Source organism: Bombyx mandarina, chromosome 26, assembly GCF_030267445.1.
Source record: "Bombyx mandarina strain Sakado chromosome 26, ASM3026744v2".
In the NCBI taxonomy this organism is placed as follows: Eukaryota; Metazoa; Arthropoda; class Insecta; order Lepidoptera; family Bombycidae; genus Bombyx; species Bombyx mandarina.
In genome coordinates, this window is record NC_143232.1 from 2,709,404 (window position 1) to 2,733,371 (window position 23,968).

A 23,968-nucleotide genomic window follows, 5' to 3' on the forward strand; every position below is an offset into this window, starting at 1 on the left:
AAACCAAAAATAAAAATATTTCTTAAGGATAACGGTAAGATGTTAACTTTTTTTATTCCACTTGCTATTAAGTTGTTACAAGAGTCCATAGACGTCGCAAAGTCAGTGTCGTCACACACCTTGTAACATGAGATCGTGGTCTTAACAGTATTGTTTAACGACTATCCTACCCTTTCAGCCGGAACATGTCACTGGTTTGCTACAGAAATAAACAGGATTGCGGTACAATACTATATTTATTCATTTACTGTTTCTTCAAGTTTAACGTGTAATGTTCTAGGCTTATTAACCGTTTAGCACCTGTTAATATGCGTGAAGGAAAAGGAAATAAAACTGTTAGACGTGATTTCTCTGGCTCTTTCAAAAAGCCTATCGAACTTTCAATAAATTCCTACAATTTCAAGAAGATAAGATTAAGTTATTCAGCGGTTGATTCTTTTTTATACCTATTTTATTTTAGTTTAGTCCATAATCAATTTCATATTAATTAATTTATATTTTTTCGTTGTCCATTTATTTTTCGTGTACATCTCTAGCAAAAATAATTTGTTTTCAAAGACTTGGCTGTATTGGCTATGTTTTATTTGCTTAATTTATCGGTATGGAAGAATGTAAGAACCTAACCACTTTATCACATTAATTTCTATTTTCTAAACCCAAAAGGTTGTGGTTAGTTCAATTTTGCATAAAATATGTTTGAACTATAACATTTTTGTAAAAATGCTGCGTTTTTTAAGTACTGGTAAGGAATAGTATATAAATAACTCTATTTCACTACCATAAAATTATTAACTTTGAATTTATATAATTTCCTCCGTATTCTACTGTCTAAGTAGATTGTGTTCCTTTTTCATATGAATATTTTTTTATTTTTCAGCTGCTCGCTATGCTCGATGTCTTCCGGCTTCGCCCTTACACAATGCAATTACGCTTACTACTAAAGATGTCAGACATTTCTCAGCCTTTAAGAATATAGAGATACAACCTAGATCCTTGTTACCTCAAAATTCACTTCTAGCCAACAAACAAATATTGGACATTTCAATGAAAATTGATTTTACCCCAACAAGATCGGTTACAAAGTTTAGTTTAAAAAAAGGCAAAAGGAAAACAGTAAAGGCTGTTATCAAGCGATTTTTTAGACTGCACTGGGGTGGTTGGATTCGGACTAAAGTTGGAAGGCACAAGAAATTATGGAAGAAATCATCTGCAAATAAAAGGAGGCTAAGGCAACATGTGTTCTGTAATTCTACACAAAACACTTTACTTGATAAAATGGTGACAAAATACTGGAAGAGACCTAAGCATTATGTAGAAGACCCTTATGCTCCATATCACACCCGTGAAGAATTTCACTTCACAAGAAAACAACCTATACAGAAATAATGCTATTTAGTTATCAGTAGATCATAATTAAATTTAGCTTGGAACTTATTTAGTACTTTTACATTTCTCCTGTTGAAGGTTATTGAAATCAGATGGTCGAAATAGGCACAGAACATGTCATTGTGTTGAACCATGCAACAGGCCTATATTAAGCAGTGGATATCTAAAGTTTGATGATGATGAATGCTTTAGATGTATAAATTTAGTCTGTCTGTTTAGTCTTTATTGTGGTCAGATTGTGCTCATTAGAGCTATAGCTATATACATATGTCATTCAAAAGTTTGTGAACGTTCGGTTAGTTCTTTTGTTGTCTATTTTATGTACATATGAGAACGGGTAATTTGTTCCTTGTCATCTGGTTCGTGTTTGTCTTTTAGGAAGTAAAAAAAGTACTGCCAGCTGTTAGTCACACACCCTCGTTCCGTTTCTCTCTTTATTTTTGAATTCTTATCAAATGACTGTCATTAGTTTGTGTTTAGTTGTTGTAGGTCTTATGTCCTGTCAAAGAGGTTGCACGCCATGACAGTTTGGAAACACAAAGGCAATTTAAATAAAAATGTCATTAAAACACAAGTCATTATTTATTACAAATCTGAATAAAATATGAATGAAGCTATCATTTAGTGAAATATAATTACCTAATGCAAATAAATAATAACATAAAAAAAACAACATTTTTGCTAGTCAAATGACTGACCCCTAATTTTTTTTTATTTGTTCACAAATTTTATTCATTCTTTTGATAATTTACAAAAATATTGGGGGTCCAGTAATTTCCATATACTTTGTAAATTCTTCCACAACTGTACTAAGTTTGACAGACAACAGTTCTTAACTTTTCTATCCAGCCCATCCCATACTAATTTCATGTGAGACAGATCTGGCGATTGTTTTTTTTCTTTGGCGTCGTTTATTACCACACAATGGAAAACATGAAATATCAGTATATTTACGAGTACGAAGTCTACCGTGGCACCAGTGCTGCAGAAACAGCTCGAAGGATTAATTATGTGTACGGCGCTGGTATCGCAAAAGAAAGCACGGTACGTTTTTGGTTCCAACGTTTTCGTTCTAGAAATTTCGACTTCAGAACTAACCCTGTGGACGGCCAGAGACCAAAGTAGAAAATGAAGAATTAAAGGCTACGGTTCCATCACAAAGCACTTCAGAGATAGCTGCAGGCTTCGTGGTAAGTAATAAAACTATATTAATCCACTTAAAGCAAGTCGGGAAAGTAAAAAACTTGAACGGTGGGTATCTCACACTGAAGTAGGAAACCTATGGAAATGAAACGTCAACAAAAAATTCGTGCCACTGTGACGTCATCTGGCCACAAAACATGGCGGCTTTAGTGCTGCCCAGAAGATTTTAATGTTAGTAGGTTTTATCGATAAACGTTCTTGGCTTATTTTATTTTAAATATTGTTGAGTATGAATGTATTTGTAGAATTTATACTTTAATAGGAAGTAAGTATATTGTTATGTGCAAAGATGATGTGATTTAGATATTATGTGAAATCTAAGACGAGTTCGTGCTTAAAATTTTCCAAGTAAACGATATGACGATTTTTAAAATTTGCTACACTGATTTTATAAAGTTGTCGTTTGCCGCAAAACATAAAGATATGGCATAGTACAGTGCCATCAGTCCATTTCTAGCATGCTGAATGTTATCGTATTTTGAGTACGTGTTTTTCTTAGACTATTACAATCTATTTTAATTGTTTTGCTGACCTAAAGTCCGTAACACACTACCGCAGTGCACCTCAAGGAAGGTGCACCGCACTACCACACCGCATGCAAATTTTAAACTTATCAAGGGACCGCCTGATAAAAAAAAAACACCTACAGAACATTTATTCGTTAATGAAATTACAAACGTCATTCCTTGTGACTTCCTCTCTAAAATCACTTAATTAATAAATATGTAACGAATTTACAATAGTGTTTTACTCATTGCGGAATAAAACTATTTTATTTAAATAGTTCCGAGGAGATTTTGTCGGTAGCCTTTTTCCCGAAATATCTAAACAGAATGTCTAAATATGTTTTGATGACATATTTTAAAGAGGTATTTATGATTAGTGTCATGATGAATAGATTCCGACCGAAAAATGGTGTCCGATATTTCGGATTCAAATATATTAAGTGTATAATCTATCTTTCGGATGAGGGCTCCATAATGAATTTAAATATATATAGATAATAGTTTTGGGGCATCGACTTTCTTGAGATCCTATAAAATATGTTTTAATTATTATTTTTGTATGTTTTAAGCATGATAAAATTAGAAATTTTATATAAGCAATCATATTAAATCGATATCAAAGTCAATAAATAATGTACAACCCAAAACCAATGAAGTAGGAAGCCTATGGAAATGAAACGTCAACCAAAATTTCGTGCCACTGTGACGTCATCTGGCCACAAAACATGGCGGCTTTAGTGCTGTACAAAAGATTTCAATGTTATCAGGTTTTATCGATAAACGTTCTTGGCTCATTTTATTTTAAATATTGTTGAGTATTATTTATTTGTAGAATTTATACTTTAATGGGAAGTAAGTTGGTATATTGTTATGTGCAAATATGATATGATTTAGATGGGTGAAATCTAAGACAAGTTCGTCCTTCGAATTTGCCAAGTAAACGATATGATGATTTTTAAAAGTTGCTACACTGATTTTATAAAGTTGTCGTTTGTCGCAAAACATAAAGATATGGCGTAGTTCAAAGCCATCAGCCCATTTCTAGCATGCTAAATGTTATCGTATTTTGAGTACGTGTTTTTATTAGACTATAACAATCTATTTTAATTGTTTTGCTGACTCTAAAGTCCGTAACATACTACCGCAGCGCACCCCAAGGAAGGTGCGCCGCACCATTTGAATCACTTTCGCTTGAGAGTGATTCAAATTTTAAACTTATCAAGGGACCGCGTGAAAAAAAAAAACACCTACAGAACATTTATTCATTAATTACAAACGTCATTCCTTGTGACTTCCTCTCTAAAATCACTTAATTATTAAATATTTAACAAATTTACAATAGTGTTTTACTCACTGCGGAATAAAACTATTTTATTTAAATAGTTCCGAAGAGATTTTGTCGGTAGCCTTTTTCCCGAAATATCTAAACAGAATATCTAAATATGTTTTGATGACATATTTTAAAGTGGTATTTATGATTAGTGTCATGATCAATAGATTCCGACCGAAAAATGGATTTTTCGGATGAGGGCTCCATAATGAATTTAAATACATATAGATAATAGTTTTAGGGCATCGACTTTCTTGAGATCCTATAAAATACGTTTTAATTATTATTTTTGTATGTTTTAAGCATGATAAATTATGAAATTTTATATAATCAATCATATTAAATCGATATCATAGTCAATAAATAATGTACAACCCAAAACAGACGGCCGAACTGACGTGACAATGACATTTGGCGCGCTAAACATGGCGGATTTTCGGCCTCATTAGACGGAGACGGAGATATTTACGTATATTCATGTTTCATTTTATGTACGCACTGAAATACTGTTATATTGTTTTCCTGCGAGTTAAAGTGCTGAGTAAGAACGAGATAGATATATGTTTGTGTATGTGCCTTCAAAATGGGTGCTATTTATATAAGCAATTGTACGTATAGAACAATATGTCGTGTCCCTACTATATAGGTCTATGCCCAAAACAGACGGCCGAACTGACGTGACAATGACATTTGGCGCGCTAAACATGGCGGATTTTCGGCCTCATTAGACGGAGACGGAGACATTTATGTATATTCATGTTTCATTTTATGTACGCACTGAAATACTGTTATATTGTTTTCCTGCGAGTTAAAGTGCTGAGTAAGAACGAGATAGATATATGTTTATGTGTGTGCCTTCAAAATGGGTGCTATTTATATAAGCAATTGTACGTATAGAACAATATGTCGTGTCCCTACTATATAGGTCTATGGTATCTCATGAATTGAGTGAATCGAACTTGCAAACACGCGTCGACTGCTGTTACTTTGCTCAACCGACACAATTATGAAAGGATTTTAAATCGAGTCATTACTTGTGATGAAAAGTGGATACTGTACGATAATCGGAAGCACTCCTCGCAATGGGTGAACCCAGAAGACCCAGCCAAATCCTCCCCTAAACGAAAATTGACTCAGAAAAAGTTACTTGTGGGTGTGTGGTGGATTAGCGCCGGTGTCGTTCACTACAGCTTTATAAAATCTGGCCAAACGAGTATGGCAGATATCTGTTGTCAGCAACTGAAAACCATAAAGGAAGAAGTATCTGTTAACCGAGAGTAAGTAACCGAAGTAACCGAGTATGGTCAATCGCTCTAGGCCACTGCTGCTCACGACAACGCAATACTTTGCAATGTAAATAAATACATATACATAAATATATACATAGGTATCATAAATATATACATATAAAAACATATATAAACAAATATTATCAATAAGATGACTGCTAACTCTCAGAAACAGTTCTCGAACCTTCCTTTCTTCCTTATATTCCTCCCGTACAAAGTGCCAATTTCATATGTGCGGACCTATAATATAGGTACGTCGTATCGTTATATCCTAAGTGATCTATGATCCATATATCTATGGTATTATCTGTGCTGTATTTAATGCTGCGGCACTTTTTATTCTTGTCGAACCATTCGTTTCGATATCGAGTAGAGGGAACTCGTTTTCGCCCCCGTCATCTGACGGCCGGAGTCCCGCAAGGCTCCGCGCCCTTCCCGTTATTATTTAGTTTGTATATCAGTGATATACCCCGGTCTCCGGAGACCCATCTCTTCGCCGATAACACGGCTATCTACTACTTGTGTAGGAAGAAGTCGCTTTTGCATCGGCGACTCTAGATCGCAGTAACCACCATGGGACAGTGGTTCCGGAAGTGGCGCATTGACACCAACGCCACGACAAGTACAGCGGTGCTCTTCAAAAGGGGTCGCCTTCCGAATACCACTTCGAGCATCCCACTCCCTAATAGGCGCGTTAATACCTCCGCCGTTAGCCCCATCACTCTCTTTGGCCAGCCTATACCGTGGACCTCGAAGGTCAAATACCTAGGCGTCACCCTCGACAGAGGGATGACACTCCGTCCCCATATCAAAACGGTTCGCGACCGTGCCGCCTTCATATTACGCTATGCTTTGCAAGCGAAGCAAACTGTTCCTCCGTAATAAAGTAACTCTCTACAAAACTACAAATGTTCATGATTGACTTCCACGGTGAAGGAATAACATCGTGTAATAAAAATCAAACCCGCAAAATTATAATTTGCGTAATCACTGGTGGTAGAACCTCTTGTGAGCCCGCGCGGGTAGGTACCACCGCCCTGCCTATTTCTGCCGTGAAGTAGTAATGCGTTTCGGTTTGAAGGGTGGGGTAGCCGTTGTAACTATACGAGACCTTAGAACTTATATCTCAAGGTGGGTGGCGCATTTACATTGTAGATGTCTATGGGCTCCAGTAACCACTTAACACCAGGTGGGCTGTGAGCTCGTCCACCCATCTAAGCAATAAAAAAAAAGCGTACACCCCGTCATGACGTATGCAAGCGTAGTGTTCGCTCACGCGGCCTGCACAAAATTAAAAACCCTTCAGGTTATTCAATCCCGATTTTGCAGGATAGCCGTCGGAGCACCATGGTTCCTCAGGAACGTGGATCTCCATGATTACCAGGAACTTGACTCAGTCAGTAAGTATCTACAGTCGGCATCATTGCGCCACTTTGAGAAGGTGGCCCATGAGACATGAGAACATGAGAACCCTGTTGTCGTGGCCGCTGGAAACTACATACCCGATCCTGTAGACCGAATGGTAACCAGTCGACGTCGCGCAAAACACGTCATTACTTACAACGTTTATTAATTGCTTAATATCTATGAAAGTGCACAAATGTGGGAAAATGAAACAAAGCCGCTGGACGTAACTTCTCGGGTTCCTCCAAAAAGTCCACTGAAAAAATCTCAGTAAATGACCACCATTTTACTTTTTGGAACCTCTGGGTTTGCGGAGGGACTTCGGTTCCCTCTGTATTTTGTACCGTATGTTCCATGGGGAGTGCTCTCAGGAATTGTTCGAAATGATACCGGCATCTCGTTTTTATTATCGCACCGCCCGCCACCGGAGTAGAGTTCATCCATACTACCTGGAGCCTGGAGCCACTGCGGTCATTCACAGTGCGTTTCCAGAGGACTTTATTGCCACGTGCCATCCGGCTATGGAATGAGCTTCTCTCCACGGTGTTTCCCGAGCGCTATGACATGTCCTTCTTCAAACGAGGCTTGTGGAGAGTATTAAGCGGTAGGCCGCGGCTTGGCTCTGCCCCTGGCATTGCTGAAGTCCATGGGCGACGGTAACCACTCACCATCAGGTGGGCCGTATGCTCGTCTGCCTACAAAGGCAATAAAAAAAAGATTATATTTCACTCCATATTATCATTTATCATAAAAATAAGAATAAAAATTAAAATAAGAGATGACCTAAAGGTCTTAGTTACCAGGTCATAAAATCCATTAAAAAAAGTTTACATCATAATACAATAATTTGAACTATTTTGATTTTGAACAATAGAAATGAATATATATTTACACAAGCGAATACTAGCTACTAGTTTTCGCATATGTTACAATCTCATGCATTGAAATAACCTATGCATAGGTAACGACGTAAACAGGAAACTGATCAAAATAAAATCTATTCTTCACACACTACTTTCTGCTTTAAAAACTGGTCAAAACTAGCGTTCACTGCTTCGATCAAAATCGCGATAAACGAATTGGACGTTACATAAGTCTCAATGGTTTTGTTTACGTATTGCTGATTGCGCCTAAATCTATACGAAGTACCTCAACCATGAGTAGAGTGATAAGTAGCTCCGCGTTATCTTTAATGAAAAGTCACATATTATCGAAAAGTGTCAATAAAATAGACATTTTTCTGAATACAATTAGATGTTTTTCTGTAACTAAAACAAGAAACATGAAGTTAGTACAGTTTTCATACAAAGATACTCCAAAAAATATACGTGTGGGCTACCTGGAAGGAAATGATATTGTAGATATTAATAAGGCGGACTCCAGCTTGCCGACAACTTTGCTCCAAATACTCAGGAATGGAGATTTAGAAAAAGTGAAGAAGTGAGTACATTTATAATGTGTGTTATTTATTTTCACAAACACTTATCTTTTTCATCATTTCATCAAATAATCAATTAACTTTAAATTAATATATTTTGAAAAAAATTATTGACACAAAAAATCTTATTCAACTGTTAATTGTTTTCTGCAAGCAGGGTAAAGTGTGAGAGCTTGTCAGTGTATGCTGTGGTCCTGCTTATTAATGTTGTGAAAAATGTGTTCCAGTTTGAAGAGTGGGGAACTTACAATTTTATAGTAATGTCTTAGGGTGGGTTATGATATTCATGTTGTTAAGTCAGGCTTTCAATGGTCACTTAAGACCTTTAGTTTCATACACAACTAAATATATAATAATTTTTAAAAAAGTAAGTTATCAGATCTTTATTTTCCATCTTCTTAATAGGTTGAAATCAACAAAACCAGCAACTATACCACTATCATCAGTCACTCTAACTGCGCCCATTCATGGTGTAGATAAAATCCTCTGTATCGGCTTGAACTACAAGGATCACTGCCAAGAGCAGAATCTCACCCCACCTCCTGTGCCGATGGTGTTCAGTAAATTTTCAAGCACCATCATTGGACCTGATCAGCCTGTTAGGATCAGAACTGATGTTACTAAGGTTAGAATTTAATACAAATACAATACTTTTTTTTGGGTCTAAATACACCAATGAGTGCCAAAGTTAGTTGCCCGGCATCTTGCATACCCTCACTGGTGGGTACCATCACTCGCTTATTTATCTTGGAAAGTAGTAATGCATTTTGGTTTCAAGGGTGGAACAGGGATTATAACTACAGAATTTAGACTTAGACATTAAGATTGGTTATGGCATAGTGATGTGCATAATCTCTGCTGGTCACTCACTGTCAGGTAGGCAGTGGGCTCATTCACCTATTTATGCAATCATCATCATGGACCCACAGGTGTCCACTGCTGAACATAGGCCCGCCCCAAGGTTATCCATAATAACCACTCTATCTTGTTTGGTGTGCAATCATTCTCATACTCAAGAACTATTAGGGCCCAGGGGCCATCTACTCTATATGCAGTATACACAGAATGGTTTGGAACAATATATATTGAAAATAATATCTGAAAAAGTACCAAAAACCCAGATCTGTGCATTCCATCACTGTGATGAAAGGCCCTGATCACAGCAGCATAGTCAATGAAGTCTGATTGCTACCAGTGAACTCCTTTGCAGTAGACATGTTCACTAAAATATTGTTTGTTTTATTTTTGTTCATAAGTGCAGGTGTTCAAGGTTCACCTGATGCTAAGCGCTTTCATGCCAACCCATAGATTAATGAAAATGTTAAAAATTCTTATAATGCGTACCAGAGCGGTTAGGGTCAACCATCAGCGTGAATCACAGGAGAGCGACGTGACGCCGACGTGTGGCAATTGGGGTCAATTAAATCTCCACGCCGTGTAGGTGCACATGATCTCGCCGAACTCAACACTTTTAGTATCATTTTGTCTGCTTTCTTTATACGAAAGCGGCCACGATGTTCTTATGAATTCATTCATTTAAAAATCGCATCTTCGCATCGCATGGCATTGTCGTATAATGTCTGTTGTCAGTTTTAATAAACCAAGGAGCTCAAGCTTGTGATCACCTTCAGAAATGAGGCCCTAATAAGTATAAAAATAGACTGTTGTACCATTTAGCCCTCATCATCATCTGTTGTACCGTTTAGCCCTCGTGTTGACGGTGGCTCCCCCTTGCCGTGCTATTACTGATCTCTGTATGTCTATCAAGATGATCTTGAAGTCAGTCCCTGAAGGCGAACGGCCTCCTGATGGTGAGTGGCCATTGTTGCTTATAGATATTATAACAGGAGGTGACCGAACACTTATTGATGAATTTGTATCTGCAATCCCTCGACTTCTGTACTTATAATTTACATCACTACAGGAGTAATTAAATAATAAGGCCTTTATAAAAATAATGATGATATAATGATAGTGTTCTGTTCTGTAGGTATTGAATGAAACATTGTATTCTGTGTTCATCTGTATATATCAACTACCCAATTTACCAAACCCAGCATGTATAAATTATATTTTGACTGTTGTTGGATAAACACTACTACACGAGTAGATGTGGTATTCAAGTTGGTTAGTAAGAGTCATCATAATAAGGTCCTGGACTTCCACATATTGTAGACAAAGACTTCATTCATTTATTATGCTAAGTGAGTGTGACGGACCACCGAGGACAACAATTAACAAACACCTTGAGCGATGCTGAACCAGACCGAGATGTGTGTAGACTGTTACCTCCTAATGGCATTACAAAACTTTTGGGAGCGGTATTGATCAAGGACAAGTTTGTCGATGAAGCACAGCGGCTGTTTGCAGAAGGTGGACTGGGAGGTGGAGCTGTGCGTGGTGGTGGGGCGCGAGGCCAGCTGCGTGCGCGAGGAGGACGCGCTGCAGCACGTGGCCGGGTACACCGTCGCGCAGGACATCAGCGCCAGGGACTGGCAGAAAGAGAAGAACATGGGACAGTTCCTGCTCGGGAAGGTACGTCTCTACTACTGCCTCCTCTACTACTTGAGCATTTGAAAAATGTATTGAAGAAAATAGACAAAATCTTCATAAACAATACATTTTTTTTACCAAAGCTGCAGCCACGCAGCCCGACTGTTTATAGAGGTTGTTTTCGCTTTTAATATAGTATTTTAAACGCAGTCGGGTTTGCTGTTTAATAATGAATTATTATAATTGTGGGCCTACCTTGCTCCTTTCTGGGACTCATAATGCGGTCGATTAATTTCATGAAGATGAGTCGACTCATTAGACGTGACAAATAGACTTACTTTACCATTTATTATGTTATATTTTAAATTATTTACAAAATATGAAGTAATTTACAGAGAATACAAAAAGTTATTGTTAAAGAGACCCGCAGTTTAGGTTAACGTGTAAGCGGGTTCCGTGGTGTAGTGGTTATCACATCTGCTTTACACGCAGAAGGCCGCCAGTTCGATCCTGGCCGGAATCATTCTTTTTGTATTTTTCTAATTCTGTATTTGGTAGTTTCGTTTGCTACATACTTTTTTGAATTAAACAAAATAAAAATACATAAGTTTATAAAAAAAATAATTACAACATTCTCATGCGTCCCTACTAACGGTGCTTACTACGCAGCCCACTGAGTTTCTCGCCGGATCTCCTCAGTGGGTCGCGTTTCCGATCCCGTGGTAGATTCTGCGAAGCACGGCTCTTGCTAGGGTTCGTGTTAGTTTAGTAAATTCTCTCAGGTTGAACCCGTATAGCCTCTTAGGCTACCAGCGAATAGATAGGGGGAATAAATATTTGTGTTGTATGTATTTATTTTATATTATATATTATTATTAGGGTAGTACATATACAAATAATAAGTGTTGTCTTTGAATTCTAAATAACATGACGAAATTGTATTCGTACTTTATTTTGTTAATTAACAAATTCACGGTTTGTACGTTTGTCGTAAGTTCTCTCCGTTCCCTGTACCCGACGCCTGCTCACAGCACGGCACTACAGTAAGTGATAGGCAGATTTGGTAGGCAGCGGCTTGGCTCTGCCCTTGGCATTGCTGAAGTCCATGGGCGACGGTAACCACTTACCATCAGGTGGGCCGTGTGCTCGTCTGCCTACAAGGGCAACAGAAAAAAAAGTGAATAGCGTCAGTCACGTGCGCGCGTGTGTGCAGTCCATGGACACGTTCTGTCCGCTGGGCCCTTGCGTGCTGACGAGCGACGAGGTGGGCGCGGCCGTGGAGCTGCGCGTGTCCTGCTCGCTCAACGGGGTCCTCAAGCAGAGCAGCAGCACGGCGCAGCTCGTGCATTCCATCCCGAGCCTGCTGCATAGGATCTCCTCGTGAGTCTCCTGCTCTCTACCTCTCAACTTGCCGCTTACAATACTCGACTGCTGTCAGAGTGAGTATTAGTCATCACATAATCAAAATATGGAGTGATGTTTTCAAATAAGGTCATTAATTGCTTATTGATTAGTGGTTTGTTTCCACTACATTTGCAACTTCTTCATCGACATGGACACAATAAAAATAGGAGTTCCGTCGCGATAGTTGGCAGCAGCTTTCAACGTTAGCGTCAAAACAATATGGCGCCAATGAACCACATCTGCATCAAGTTGACAAGGTAACAAAGGTTAAACCCTGATTTAGCACCTAGACACTCCCAAACGAAACCTTACCCCTAAAAAGTCACGGTGTGGTGATCTAGTGCCGGTACACAACATAGCGGCAGCGGCATTACTGCGCGTGCGCACTGTGGGGCACTGGGCTGGAGAAGCTCTGGACTGTCCGCCGTACTCGCCAGACTCTTACTATTCCCAAACTGAAATAATTAGTAAATACCAGAGAGACATTACAAGATGTCTTTGAAGTGTTTGTTGGCTCCCGTACACCTGACTTCTTCAAGTAAGACATTAGAATGTTACCGTTGCGCTGGCAAAGCTGGCGTACCGACAATAGGTGTATATATTATAAAAATATGACTTTAACTGTCTGTATACTAAACGGCAATTTCACAGGTACAGACCTAGTATTATACAATAACATAATATTATATTAGAAAGAGGAACTGTGGAAGCTACTTCAAATTCTGTGCGTGATTCATTTTGCGCCTAGTGGCTCTACGAAGGCCCTAGGAAGGCCTAAAGGTTTAATTGAGTCTGTTCCCTAAGGAGTATTCGAAGTGCTTTATACACAATATGTTAAGTTACCGATACCATAAACTACGCCAGTATACTCAATATTTATACAACTTTGAGTGGAACAAGAAGTGAGCAACGAACGAGCCGACCGTACACAGGGTTAAATGATTATTGGAGTCCATAGACACCAAAACTTGATTGGGGTCCGGGCTGAGCGCGCCCGGCTTGTGCCGTCGTCTTACCATAAATGCACAGAACAGCGGTGCAGTTTGGTTTAAAGGACAAGATAGCCTCACGTCTCAAGCTGCAGCCGACCTCACGCTGTAGCCTGCTCATACAGGCCGCTATTAACATGATGTTAGAGTAAGCGGTGCGCGTACTGTGTGCAGCGTGATGACCCTGGTCCCCGGCGACCTGATCCTGACGGGCACCCCGGGGGGCGTGGGCATGTACCGGCAGCCCCCGGAGTACCTGCAGCCCGGGGACGTGCTCACCAGCGAGATCGAGAAGATCGGCGCCTTCGACGTTCGCATCGAGAAGTTTTAGCGCGACCACCCCCCACCACCCCCCGCCCCGCACCGGCTGTCTCGACTCTATTTCAGTCAGCGACTACCCGCATTTAATATAATACCAGTGTTGTACTAAATGATAATTAACTAATTTGAATCACACGACATACCATGGTCTTTGGGCGATGACAATCACTTGCTGCTATTCGTGAAAGTCGTTCGTAAACATTTGTTATGTAAATATTTAATTAGAAAACATATATGTACCGGCGAGACCGCGCGCCGCCCGCGGGGGACTCGCCCTGGACATCACTATCAGTACAGGGTACTTATTGTTCAATGTATGCTGGTATCTGATTCTACTATTAGTGTTAATGTTAATGCTGACCTAAAACTGTTTTGTAACTGATCATTTATATTATGGTAAATAAAGATATATTGAATACATTTCGAAGTGATGTTTTGAGTCCTGTGATTGCCTAACTACAAATGTTATACCAGAATCTAATTAGTTTATTTATGGTCGTTGTATGGTGCGTTTAATTGAAATACTACGAATATTTACTGATTGTAGGACCTCTTGTGAGTCCGCACGGGCAGGTACCACCACCCTGCCTATTTCTGCCGTGAAGCAGTAATGCGTTTCGGTTCGAAGGGTGGGGCAGCCGTTGTAACTATACTGAGACCTTAGAACTTATATCTCAAGGTGGGTGGCGCATTTACGTTGTAGATGTCTATGGGCTCCAGTAACCACTTAACACCAGGTGGGCTGTGAGCTCGTCCACACATCTAAGCAATAAAAAAAAAAAAACACCAGGTGGGCTGTGAGTTCGTCAACCCATCTATGCAATAAAAAAATAAAAAGAAAATCGCGCTAGGCACTCAGTTCTTCGTAACAGCTTTATATAAATGTTTGCATATGTACGTCAAGTTCATATGTGCTTGGAAATGTGAAGTGAGCTATTGAAGTATTAGCGTCGTACCCTCACCGGAGCTGGACAGTAAGAGTAATGAGGTTAACTACATTAATTAACCTCGCCGGCACACGGGACCCTTCTCTGACATCATCCCACCGCGCGCAGCCACACGGAGCCTACACGTAATCTTAGCAACGTGCTAATTAATGTACTGAAGACTATATGCAGCTCTCTGTCTGCCCACTGTGTGTCAGCCGCCGCGCCATCAACGACCTGCCTGTCGTAGAGAAGGATCTTGTCGGGACAGGTCTGTTCCAGGCAACCCTTCACTTTTCCTGTGTTAGGGATGCGAACATTCCTAACGGAATTTATCCGCGTCTACAGAAAAAGCTACAATATCGAGCACTACTTAGCTAAACTAACATGTTTTCTATACTTCTATATCTATACTAGTAATATTATAAAGAGGAAAAATTTGTTTGTTTGTATTGAATAGGCTCCGAAACTACCGAACCGATTTGAATAATTCTTTCACTGTTTGGAAGCTACACTATTCCCGAGTGACATAGGCTATAATCTTTTTTGAAAAAAATTAGGGGTCCTTACTAAAACTCCAATAATGTAACCCAATGTGTAAAAAAATACCTAAAATATTCTTTACATCGCGTGCCCTGCGAAAACTATTGATGATAGAATAAAATAATGTACCTACTACGACTTTGTAGAACACATTATTAGTTACAAAAAGTGTCGCGACAGCATATGTCTAACTATTATAGTTATGCCGCAATAAGCGTTCTATTATTTAAAAATAAAAAATATAAAACAACGTCAAATATCGTTGAAATTTTTGTTAAAGACCCGAGCGGAGCCGGAGCGGGCCGCTAGTCATAGATAAGTTTGTGGAAATTGCCTCATGTTCTTGAGTAACGGAATGACAGGAGGGTCCCGCGGCTGCTGATTGGTGAATGGCTCCGTAATTGAGCCAATCGCCGTCTTCCGCTCGCTCGCAGGAAGAACTATTTGCGCGCGTCGCTCCTTCCATACAATGTTAAATTGAATGCTGCCCAAGGAGACTTTATTGAGTTAAGTGGTCGGTACGGGTAGCGTCCGGTCCGAGTTGACCCCTGGTTTGAGTCCGGCATGTCTGGCTCGGAGCTCAATACAATTCGGTGTATTCTTTTGACGCCCGCAGAATCTAAGTCTCTCTATCCGACGGAAATTCATCGTTATGAAGATAATTTCGAACAATTTAGTAGTTGAGTCGAGATCGGTGGTCGACTTTATTGATGCATGCAATTTTCTATTTGTTACGCAATTGGGACTCGTTAGAGGGTGTCAAGCTATTGTCGCGAGCGCCTCACGCGTGAGGCAGTTCACTGATCCCTCACCATTGGCCACCAATTTTGAATAGAGAAACGTCGAGACGTCGAGAGATCCGATCGTGTGAGATCTGTATCATCACGACTGGATTATCGCTGCTTTGGAAGCTGTTATTCATGATGAGATTGCCGATTGAAACAGCAATTTCCTCTTAGGTCAACTCATCTTATAAATCTTGTCTTATAGTTCGAGACGAAATCAATCCATGCACATCTTCAAAATGTATCAAAGTTTACTAATAAATTAACTTTATGTCGTCAATTACGGGCTAATTAGAGATCAACAACTGTCGTATCAGTTGACAGTTCAGTTGAACTCAGTGGAATGTGACTATCAGCAAAGGCTCTAGGCACGGAACTTTCTGTCAGTATTTTAAATATAAGAGATAAGATTTCTAGGGAATTTCTAGTGTAGAAAAAAAACTAACTTATTGTAAGTGTGTATTTTTAAAAAATATAATTTCATTGTATCTCATTTTAAGTGAACTGTAAGTTCTTATGAGAAATAAAAACTCTTTAAACCTAAATTGCGTTACATTTGCAATAGAACACCGGCATTGAGAACACAACACAAAAAAAATATTCGTTCTTTGTCCTAACGTTTATACTGGGTTTTTCCGGTTAATTATTCACAAAAACGAAAATAAAATACCTTTTTTTGGTATAAAGTTTGCTTTTGTGATAGTTATAGTAATAATACTCATTTTTCAATTTTTTTATAAATTTTAATTAGTTTTAATACTTTCAAAAAAACCGCGCTATGAGAGTGGGGTGCTTACGTTTACACAGTGCCACTAGATGGCACTCGAGTCATAAACAACGATCAGGTGATTTGTACAAGCCCAGAAAAACTTAAAATGTCACGAAAGTGTAAATACGATGCTGATGGATTTTGTTTTTTTATTGCTTAGATGGGTGGACGAGCTCACAGCCCACCTTGTGTAAAGTGGTTACTGGAGCCCATAGACATCTTCAACGTAAATGCGCCACCCATCTTGTTTCATATGTGGTCAATTTATTAAAGTTCAAAAGCAAACTGTTTCATGCCATGTATTTTTTTTCGTCTAATTACGATCTAAAATATCGAAATGTTATGCTTTGCAATCAAAGTCAAATTTTTTGTTGACCCGTGTAATCAATAAACGGGCATAAAAGCGTGGTTCCACAGTTTGTCTCCATTAAAATTATAAATAATTCATTTATTGACAATTGATACCAATATAAAATATTAAAATATGTACCTACCTGCTAGACATTCTTTACTAAAACTGACCCAGTTTTAAGGCGAGAAGTACGACTTGTAGTACCTACCTATATAATTTTCAATATATATTTTTTATATTAGCCTTACGAAAACTTCCAATGAGAAATTCTTAGAATGTAAAAATGTTGAATACGGTCGGACGCCGCGCCGTATGCTTCGACAGTTGACAATAGCTACATGTGCCTCGAACATTGGTTCTGCACTTTACTCTAGGTCACTGTACCTGTGGCCACTGAACCAAAGTGGAGGGTCTGCACTTTGTCCTGAGCTTTGAAGATACAAGTAGTAGACTATTTAGAGGTCACCAGCTTCGAGCGAACTTTCAATCTCGTCGATTTCCTGCCGGTAGGTAGACGCACCAACCTACGGGTTAAAGATTCTAAAATCACATGAGTTTTTATTTTATTTTTTATTGCTTAGATGGGTGGACGAGCTCACAGCCCACCTAGTGTTAAGTGATTACTGGAGCCCATAGATATCTACAACGTAAATGCGCCACCTACCTTTAGATATAAGTTCTAAGATCTCAGTATAGTTACAACGGCTGCCCCACCCTTCAAACCGAAACGCATTACTGCTTCACGGCAGAAATAGGCGGGGCGGTTGTACCTACCTGTGCGAACTCACGAGAGGTCTACCACCAGTCTCCTTTAGATAAAATTAAGGTAACTCAATTCAACTTTAATATTTTTCTGATTGTAAATTAAACTAACCTATCCGCAGATTTATATTTTCAGTTATAAATAAATAATAAAATATTTTAACTCAAAAACTGGTAAAGGATAATAAGTGACATCAAGGATGGAACATCACATGTTTAGGTACTTAGTTTGTTCTGTCTAGTAAAGAATCATTAACTTTATTTATGATATTTTACTGTCGATGGTAGCAGATCATATTACCTATAGTAAATGGGTACACTCCGAGTGCGCGATGGCTTCCGGAGCCGGCAGACCTAACGTTAACCGCATATATCGATGTTAACCGTCTTCAAACCGGGCCGTAGGGCTGCCACGCGGTAAAAATAAGCCCCGATGGTCGAGGTCATGGTTCGCTCGTAGAACACACCCTGGATCCTGACTCCTGCCCTACGTGGGTTTGAGTCTCAGTATATGCCTGTTTTGCTTACCGACGAACTATGACCCACCACTATGTTGCGGTATCGGAACACTTAAGTACCTACCTACCTATAAAATTATCTACGCTGTAACTATCTTTTACTATTAGTTACACGTATAGTCTTCTACTTTTGAAATTTATTAGTGTATAATTTATCCAAATAAATTTTTCATACTCAAGAGCAAAGGTGTCCGGCGCACTGGTTTTTGTCTTTAATTACTTTTGTAACCTGTAGCAATGTTCACCGAACAGACGGAATGCGGACCGAACAGTCGCCATCCAAACCCAAGCCCAAAACACGTCATTTCAGATCCCCCGATCGACTATTTTATACAACCTAAATACCGGTAACCGTCCTCGTCGAACCCGTCGAGTCTGACGAAGGGCTCTGCAAGCCTTTAACTTAACTTGCAACCCTCAGACAGCCCACGGAGCCTGCCTCACGCTGCCTCGCGCTGGACGGTCGCCAGCGCGTCGCGGCACAGCTCTAACTAGCAGTTACCTACTGCTGAGAGCGTCATAATCGGTCAATTGAACTACAAATGCCATAAACAATCGCGATCATCAGAATGTGTCTGGAGTCCGCCTGCCATCTCACTACTACAGGTGTTGCGAATGTGGCTATCTAGATTGAAAGCGTTAAAATGAAGATATCCTAAAAAAATATTTATTTATTTTCAATGTATTTGGATTGATATGTCTAAATCACGAATGAAATTGACTTCAATTAAAACCCCTTATGTTTTTGTATATAAATTATATAAGTTATATTCTTAGTAAATGTTATGTTATGGTAGATGCGAGATTTCTTAATTAACCTCCACGATTCCGAGCTAAGATTGTCTCCAGTAGCTAGCACTAAGATGAGACAAATGCGAGACCACAAGTTACAGCCAGTTAAGCTTACTAAACATCTTCAACAAATATTCTAAAACTAATTCACACAGTTTGGGGGGTCACACGCGGGCCAGGAGCTAGCCGGGACCGAGGTATGCTCGGGGGTTTTGGAGGTTAGACGGGGGCGCACGGTCGCGAGTCTCAGTGTCAAACAAGACAGTGATATGATCCTGCAGTGCACAGTTCGTTGACTTGTTACAGACGCTGGAAATAAGTGCACACGGTCTAACCAAGGGACCCGCTCTAAGACTTTTGCGCCTATGAAATTAACAAGCAAACCAAATAAACTGTACAGTATAATAATATACTCCATTTAAACTACAAAAACAAGGTCATTCTCTTACAGAATATAAGATCACAGATATGGACATTTACAAGATGTAGGTACCTAAGCTTGAACAATCGGCGCGCATGCACTGATCGCAATCCGAACCTCGGGGAATCCCAACAGTCTATTGTGAGCCGACTATTATCAAAGAAAGAATCTATCTGAAACGCGAACAAAATAGAATGAGGTACATACATTCCCAAAAATAAAATATAATTAAAGAAATATTAGTGAAAAAGTTTTAAAATATCAAATAGGTAAGGAATAATTGCACAAGCAAGGTAGCTGACTGAATTTGTCGCGAATCTTTACTACTTTAAAATCAAAAAGTTAAACCGAAGATTATGACAGCAACCTTAATTCTGTAAATTTCATTAAGTGTACAAAAGAAAAAAAAGTTAAATTTGATTATTAATTGTCGACTATAGCCTCCGAAATCAATGATTATTATAATTAACGCTGCGTATCATTCAGGGCGGGAGGGTAGGAAGCCAACAGTTACAAACACGAATGGAAGTTTCCTCTGGCCTGGCTGCACACGAAGCGTAGAATTTTTTAACGAAAATGTGGCCTAACGTTTGTGAAGCTACATGGTTCTGAAAATGTTTACGTGATTAATGAAATGTTAAAAGCTCTAGCAGCCGGTCAAAACTTATTGAGTCTTCTGCCGCATCAACCCGACGTAAACAACCCTTTGTTTTTTTTGGAGAAGACAGGGGACAACCGTCGACAAACGAATTTATTAAATCCGTAAATGGCGTGGTTTAATTAAAATACCGATCGGAATCGAACTCGGACCCCTTCGCCCACCAACCGACGAGGCAATTAAATATTATTATGTTGAAGCGTTCGTAACCCAATGAGTCAGACGTCCAGTATCCTCAACCCAGTCCACCGGTGCCGGCTTAAAGGGTAGGTTAGCCGGTATACAAGCACAGATTGAGCGAGTACTCAGATTTCTATCTTTAGTCATTAGTTGACAAGAATCAAACAACCCGAGATCATGGCCCAATAGGTAGGTAAACAGTTCATTCATCATTAAACGTGGATATTAACAAAACGTACAACTTCTAGCAATACCTGTTAACAAAGTGAAGCCGTAAATAGCTTAGTGGTTACCAGAGCCTATAGACAGAAACAACATGAATGCCGCCACCCACCTTGAGACCTGATTTCTAAGCGTCAGTTTTATAGTACAACAGCTGCCCCGCCTTAGAAATCGAAATAATGTTTCTGCTACTGCTCCACGGCAGACTGGGCGGCGGGTCACAACATGCCCTAGCACCAGTAAAGATGTCGTTTCTAATCATAAACAAATAATATTGTTATATGGAAAATGAAATTGGTTTACCTAATCTTACATTTATTATGCACAAGACTAAAGAATAGTTAAACCCAGACTGAGCTCATTTCAAATCTGAATGTTCTTGTTTTTTTTTTTTTAAATATTAAGATAAATTTAGGTAATGAAATTGAAAAAATTCCTTTTTCTCAATGACCACAGCTAGCGGCTGGACAATGCCGAAACAGGGCGAAGCCGTTGCGTGTCGCCGGGGACTATGTACCTAGTCAGGTCATAAATTCTGTCACATGTTTAATGTAAAATAATTGAAACAAGTTTATTCATTATGTAACCATTCATATACCAAAATGAACTTAACAAAACATAGATTCTTATGACACTAAAGTTTATTCAAAATGACCTCCGTGATTTTGAATAGGTACAGGCCTTCAATCTGCGCGGCCAGTCGCCTATCGCAGCACGAACGAGGTCCATGTCAATATCGGCGGCTGCCTTAATCAAGGATGTCTTGAGTGACTCCAAATTGGGATGAGGCTTTGAGCACGCCTTTTCCTCCAAGTGTTGCCATGTCTTGTAATCTAACGGATTCAAATCTGGACTGGAGGAGGGCCAGTCTTCGTGCCGGATGAAGTCGATTTCACGCGCCGCCAGCCAGTCTTGTGTGCTCTTCGCTCTATGAGCTGGCGCCGAATCTTGTTGGGATACTCAGTGCCTGTTATTGAACATGGTATGAGAAACAGGTTCCACAAGGTTCGTCAGGACTGTATTTTGATACACAACTGCATTCGTTTTTACACCTTTCTCACAAAAATGTACCTCTGTTAAGCCCCAATAAGAAACTCCCAACCATACCATGAGCGAGGATGGAAAATGGCCTCGTTGGACACGTGGAATACGGTTGCTCGCTTCTTCGCTACTGTGTGCGTACACCTTATCATTTTGTTTGTTGTAGCTCTCTTCTACGGTAAAAATTTTTTCATCCGAAAAAATTATTTCCTGATATTTTTTCTCGCGTACCGCTTCAACAAGCGCGGCATCTCTTCAGTCTCAGGTCCATTAGACGAGCATTCAAACGATGTCCTGTTTTTCTTCGATATGCCCGAAGCCCTAAGTCTTCATTTAACACCCTTTTCACCGTGGTTCTGCTTAACCCCATCTGAAGGGCCAACAGTTTCTGCTTACGTTTGGGATTTCTTTGAATTCGCGCCTTCACAGCTTTTATCACTGCTGGAGTCCTACCAGACCGAGGGCGACCACTTCTTGACCTGTCATCTACACTAGAGTCTTCATTGTATCGTTTGATGGTACGATAAACGAATCTTTTGGTTATATTCAAATTTTTCAGTATGTTAAAAATTTGAATTGGCGCGTAACCGCAACGATGCAACGCAATAACTGCAACACGGCCTTCTTTAAGCGTCCACTCCATATTTAAAAATGAGTAAAATTCTAAAAGTATACATTTTTATTTTCATGAATAATTCGAAATTCGAATTCAATAAACTTTTTTGTGGCCAGCATTCTAAAAGAAAAGTTTTTACTGTGTGACAATACTTATGACCTGACTAGTTATTTACAAAATTCGCTTACTTAGGTTATCGGTCGTCGCAGTGCTCGGAGAATATCTTAAAGTTTTGTGGAGTGGAGAACAAATTAAAATACGTCACTTAGCATCAAGGGTATTGACCCCATTTGCGGAAGGAGGGTAATGATTTTCGAGCGTATGTGTGTGTGGTGTGAGTCTCCTTATGTGCATTAGTGCATTAGATCCGTACATTATTCGTACCCACTTCTATAATTTTGCTGTGAACAGTGTAGTTTAATACGACGCCCACGAAATGAATAATCAATTTGCTAAAAACATATTTTTAATTTTTAATTGAATTATTGTATTTTTATGAACGACGCACAAGATAAAAAGAAATAAGAAATGATCTTGCCCCGCTGTCACTGCATTATTTGGATTCCTACAGTACAGTACAACAGATTAAAAATGGATTGTTTTGCTTACTATTACAGTTTTTTTAAAACTGAATTTACGCAAAGCTAAGAAATTAGAATTTCAAATACAATTATTCTATTTTATTTATTTATTGGGTACCAACATGTTATACAGCAGCACAGAACATTACAGGTAGCATATACATTGATCTCGCACTAAACACTAACACAATTATTACAAGTACCGACTGCATGCGTTGTAAAAAAAAAGTGGTTCATTCTATGGTACTAGAAAAATAAAAATATAAAAATGAAAGATGTGGTGTCGTGGGACACCAGGTAGGAACGAAGTTCCTTTGGCTAATGTAGAATCGACACAATTTGCAAAAAAAAAATCGTGCTCAATTTTATGTAGGTTTTCTTGATTTTTCTCTTAAATTTTGCTGATTAGTTTTTATTTAAGTGCAGGAAAGTATGTAAAAGTAAAAGAAAGAGGGAGAAAGAGAAAGGTGTTATACACTACTCGCTTGTGTATGCGACTGTCGCGCCTGCGCACGTCTCATTTAACGGTTTTATTCCACGCACTTTTTTCCACGCATTTTTTTCTTACGGTTTTACTATCACATTTTTTTCAGTTCGGTCGCGCAGCAAAATCCCTATCCCCTCCAAGCCTGCCGTAAGGAACTTGGTTCCAATATTACAAGAAAATTCAACGTTATTACACATTACTATATTTACTACCAAATACATTGTTACATATCTGAAAAAGCTCATTGAGCAAGATTGTAGACGTCTCGTCTAAAACTCTCAACAGTGTCAGCAAAAACGTACAGATTCTTCTTCTTATTCGTCGCTTTCTTCATAACTGAAGGTCGTGTCCTTGAAACTTGACCGTGGTCTGTCTCGTGAGCTGTTTCCACCTCGACCGGTCCTCAGCTTCTCGTAGGGCGGTTGCGACTGGCTATCCAGGGAATATCTGCTGTGCAACTTGCTTCATTCCCCCACTAGTCTGTTGAGAGGTTGTAGGCGCATTTATAATTACATATGTACACATAATATATGTAATAGCTTAATACCTCTC

At 39.2% G+C, this 23,968-nt stretch overlaps 2 protein-coding genes and 1 non-coding gene across 3 annotated transcripts; all 3 read left to right on the plus strand.

The window, feature by feature from the left end:
- The first annotated feature begins 581 nt into the window (after window positions 1-581).
- Window positions 582-2,311, plus strand: mRpL35 (mitochondrial ribosomal protein L35). The gene is made up of 2 exons (XM_028182201.2): window positions 582-742; window positions 878-2,311. Exons 1-2 carry the CDS (start codon window positions 721-723, stop codon window positions 1,384-1,386), a joined length of 531 nt encoding a protein of 176 aa, XP_028038002.2. The 5' UTR covers window positions 582-720; the 3' UTR covers window positions 1,387-2,311.
- A 5,623-nt stretch (window positions 2,312-7,934) lies between these two features.
- On the plus strand, window positions 7,935-14,190 carry Faah (fumarylacetoacetate hydrolase). The gene is made up of 5 exons (XM_028182166.2): window positions 7,935-8,558; window positions 8,962-9,181; window positions 10,927-11,091; window positions 12,263-12,429; window positions 13,617-14,190. Exons 1-5 carry the CDS (start codon window positions 8,275-8,277, stop codon window positions 13,771-13,773), a joined length of 993 nt encoding a protein of 330 aa, XP_028037967.2. The 5' UTR covers window positions 7,935-8,274; the 3' UTR covers window positions 13,774-14,190.
- Window positions 11,500-11,572, plus strand: TRNAV-UAC (transfer RNA valine (anticodon UAC)). The gene has a single exon. It is a non-coding gene; the product is annotated as a tRNA-Val (tRNA).
- Window positions 14,191-23,968: the final 9,778 nt, after the last annotated feature.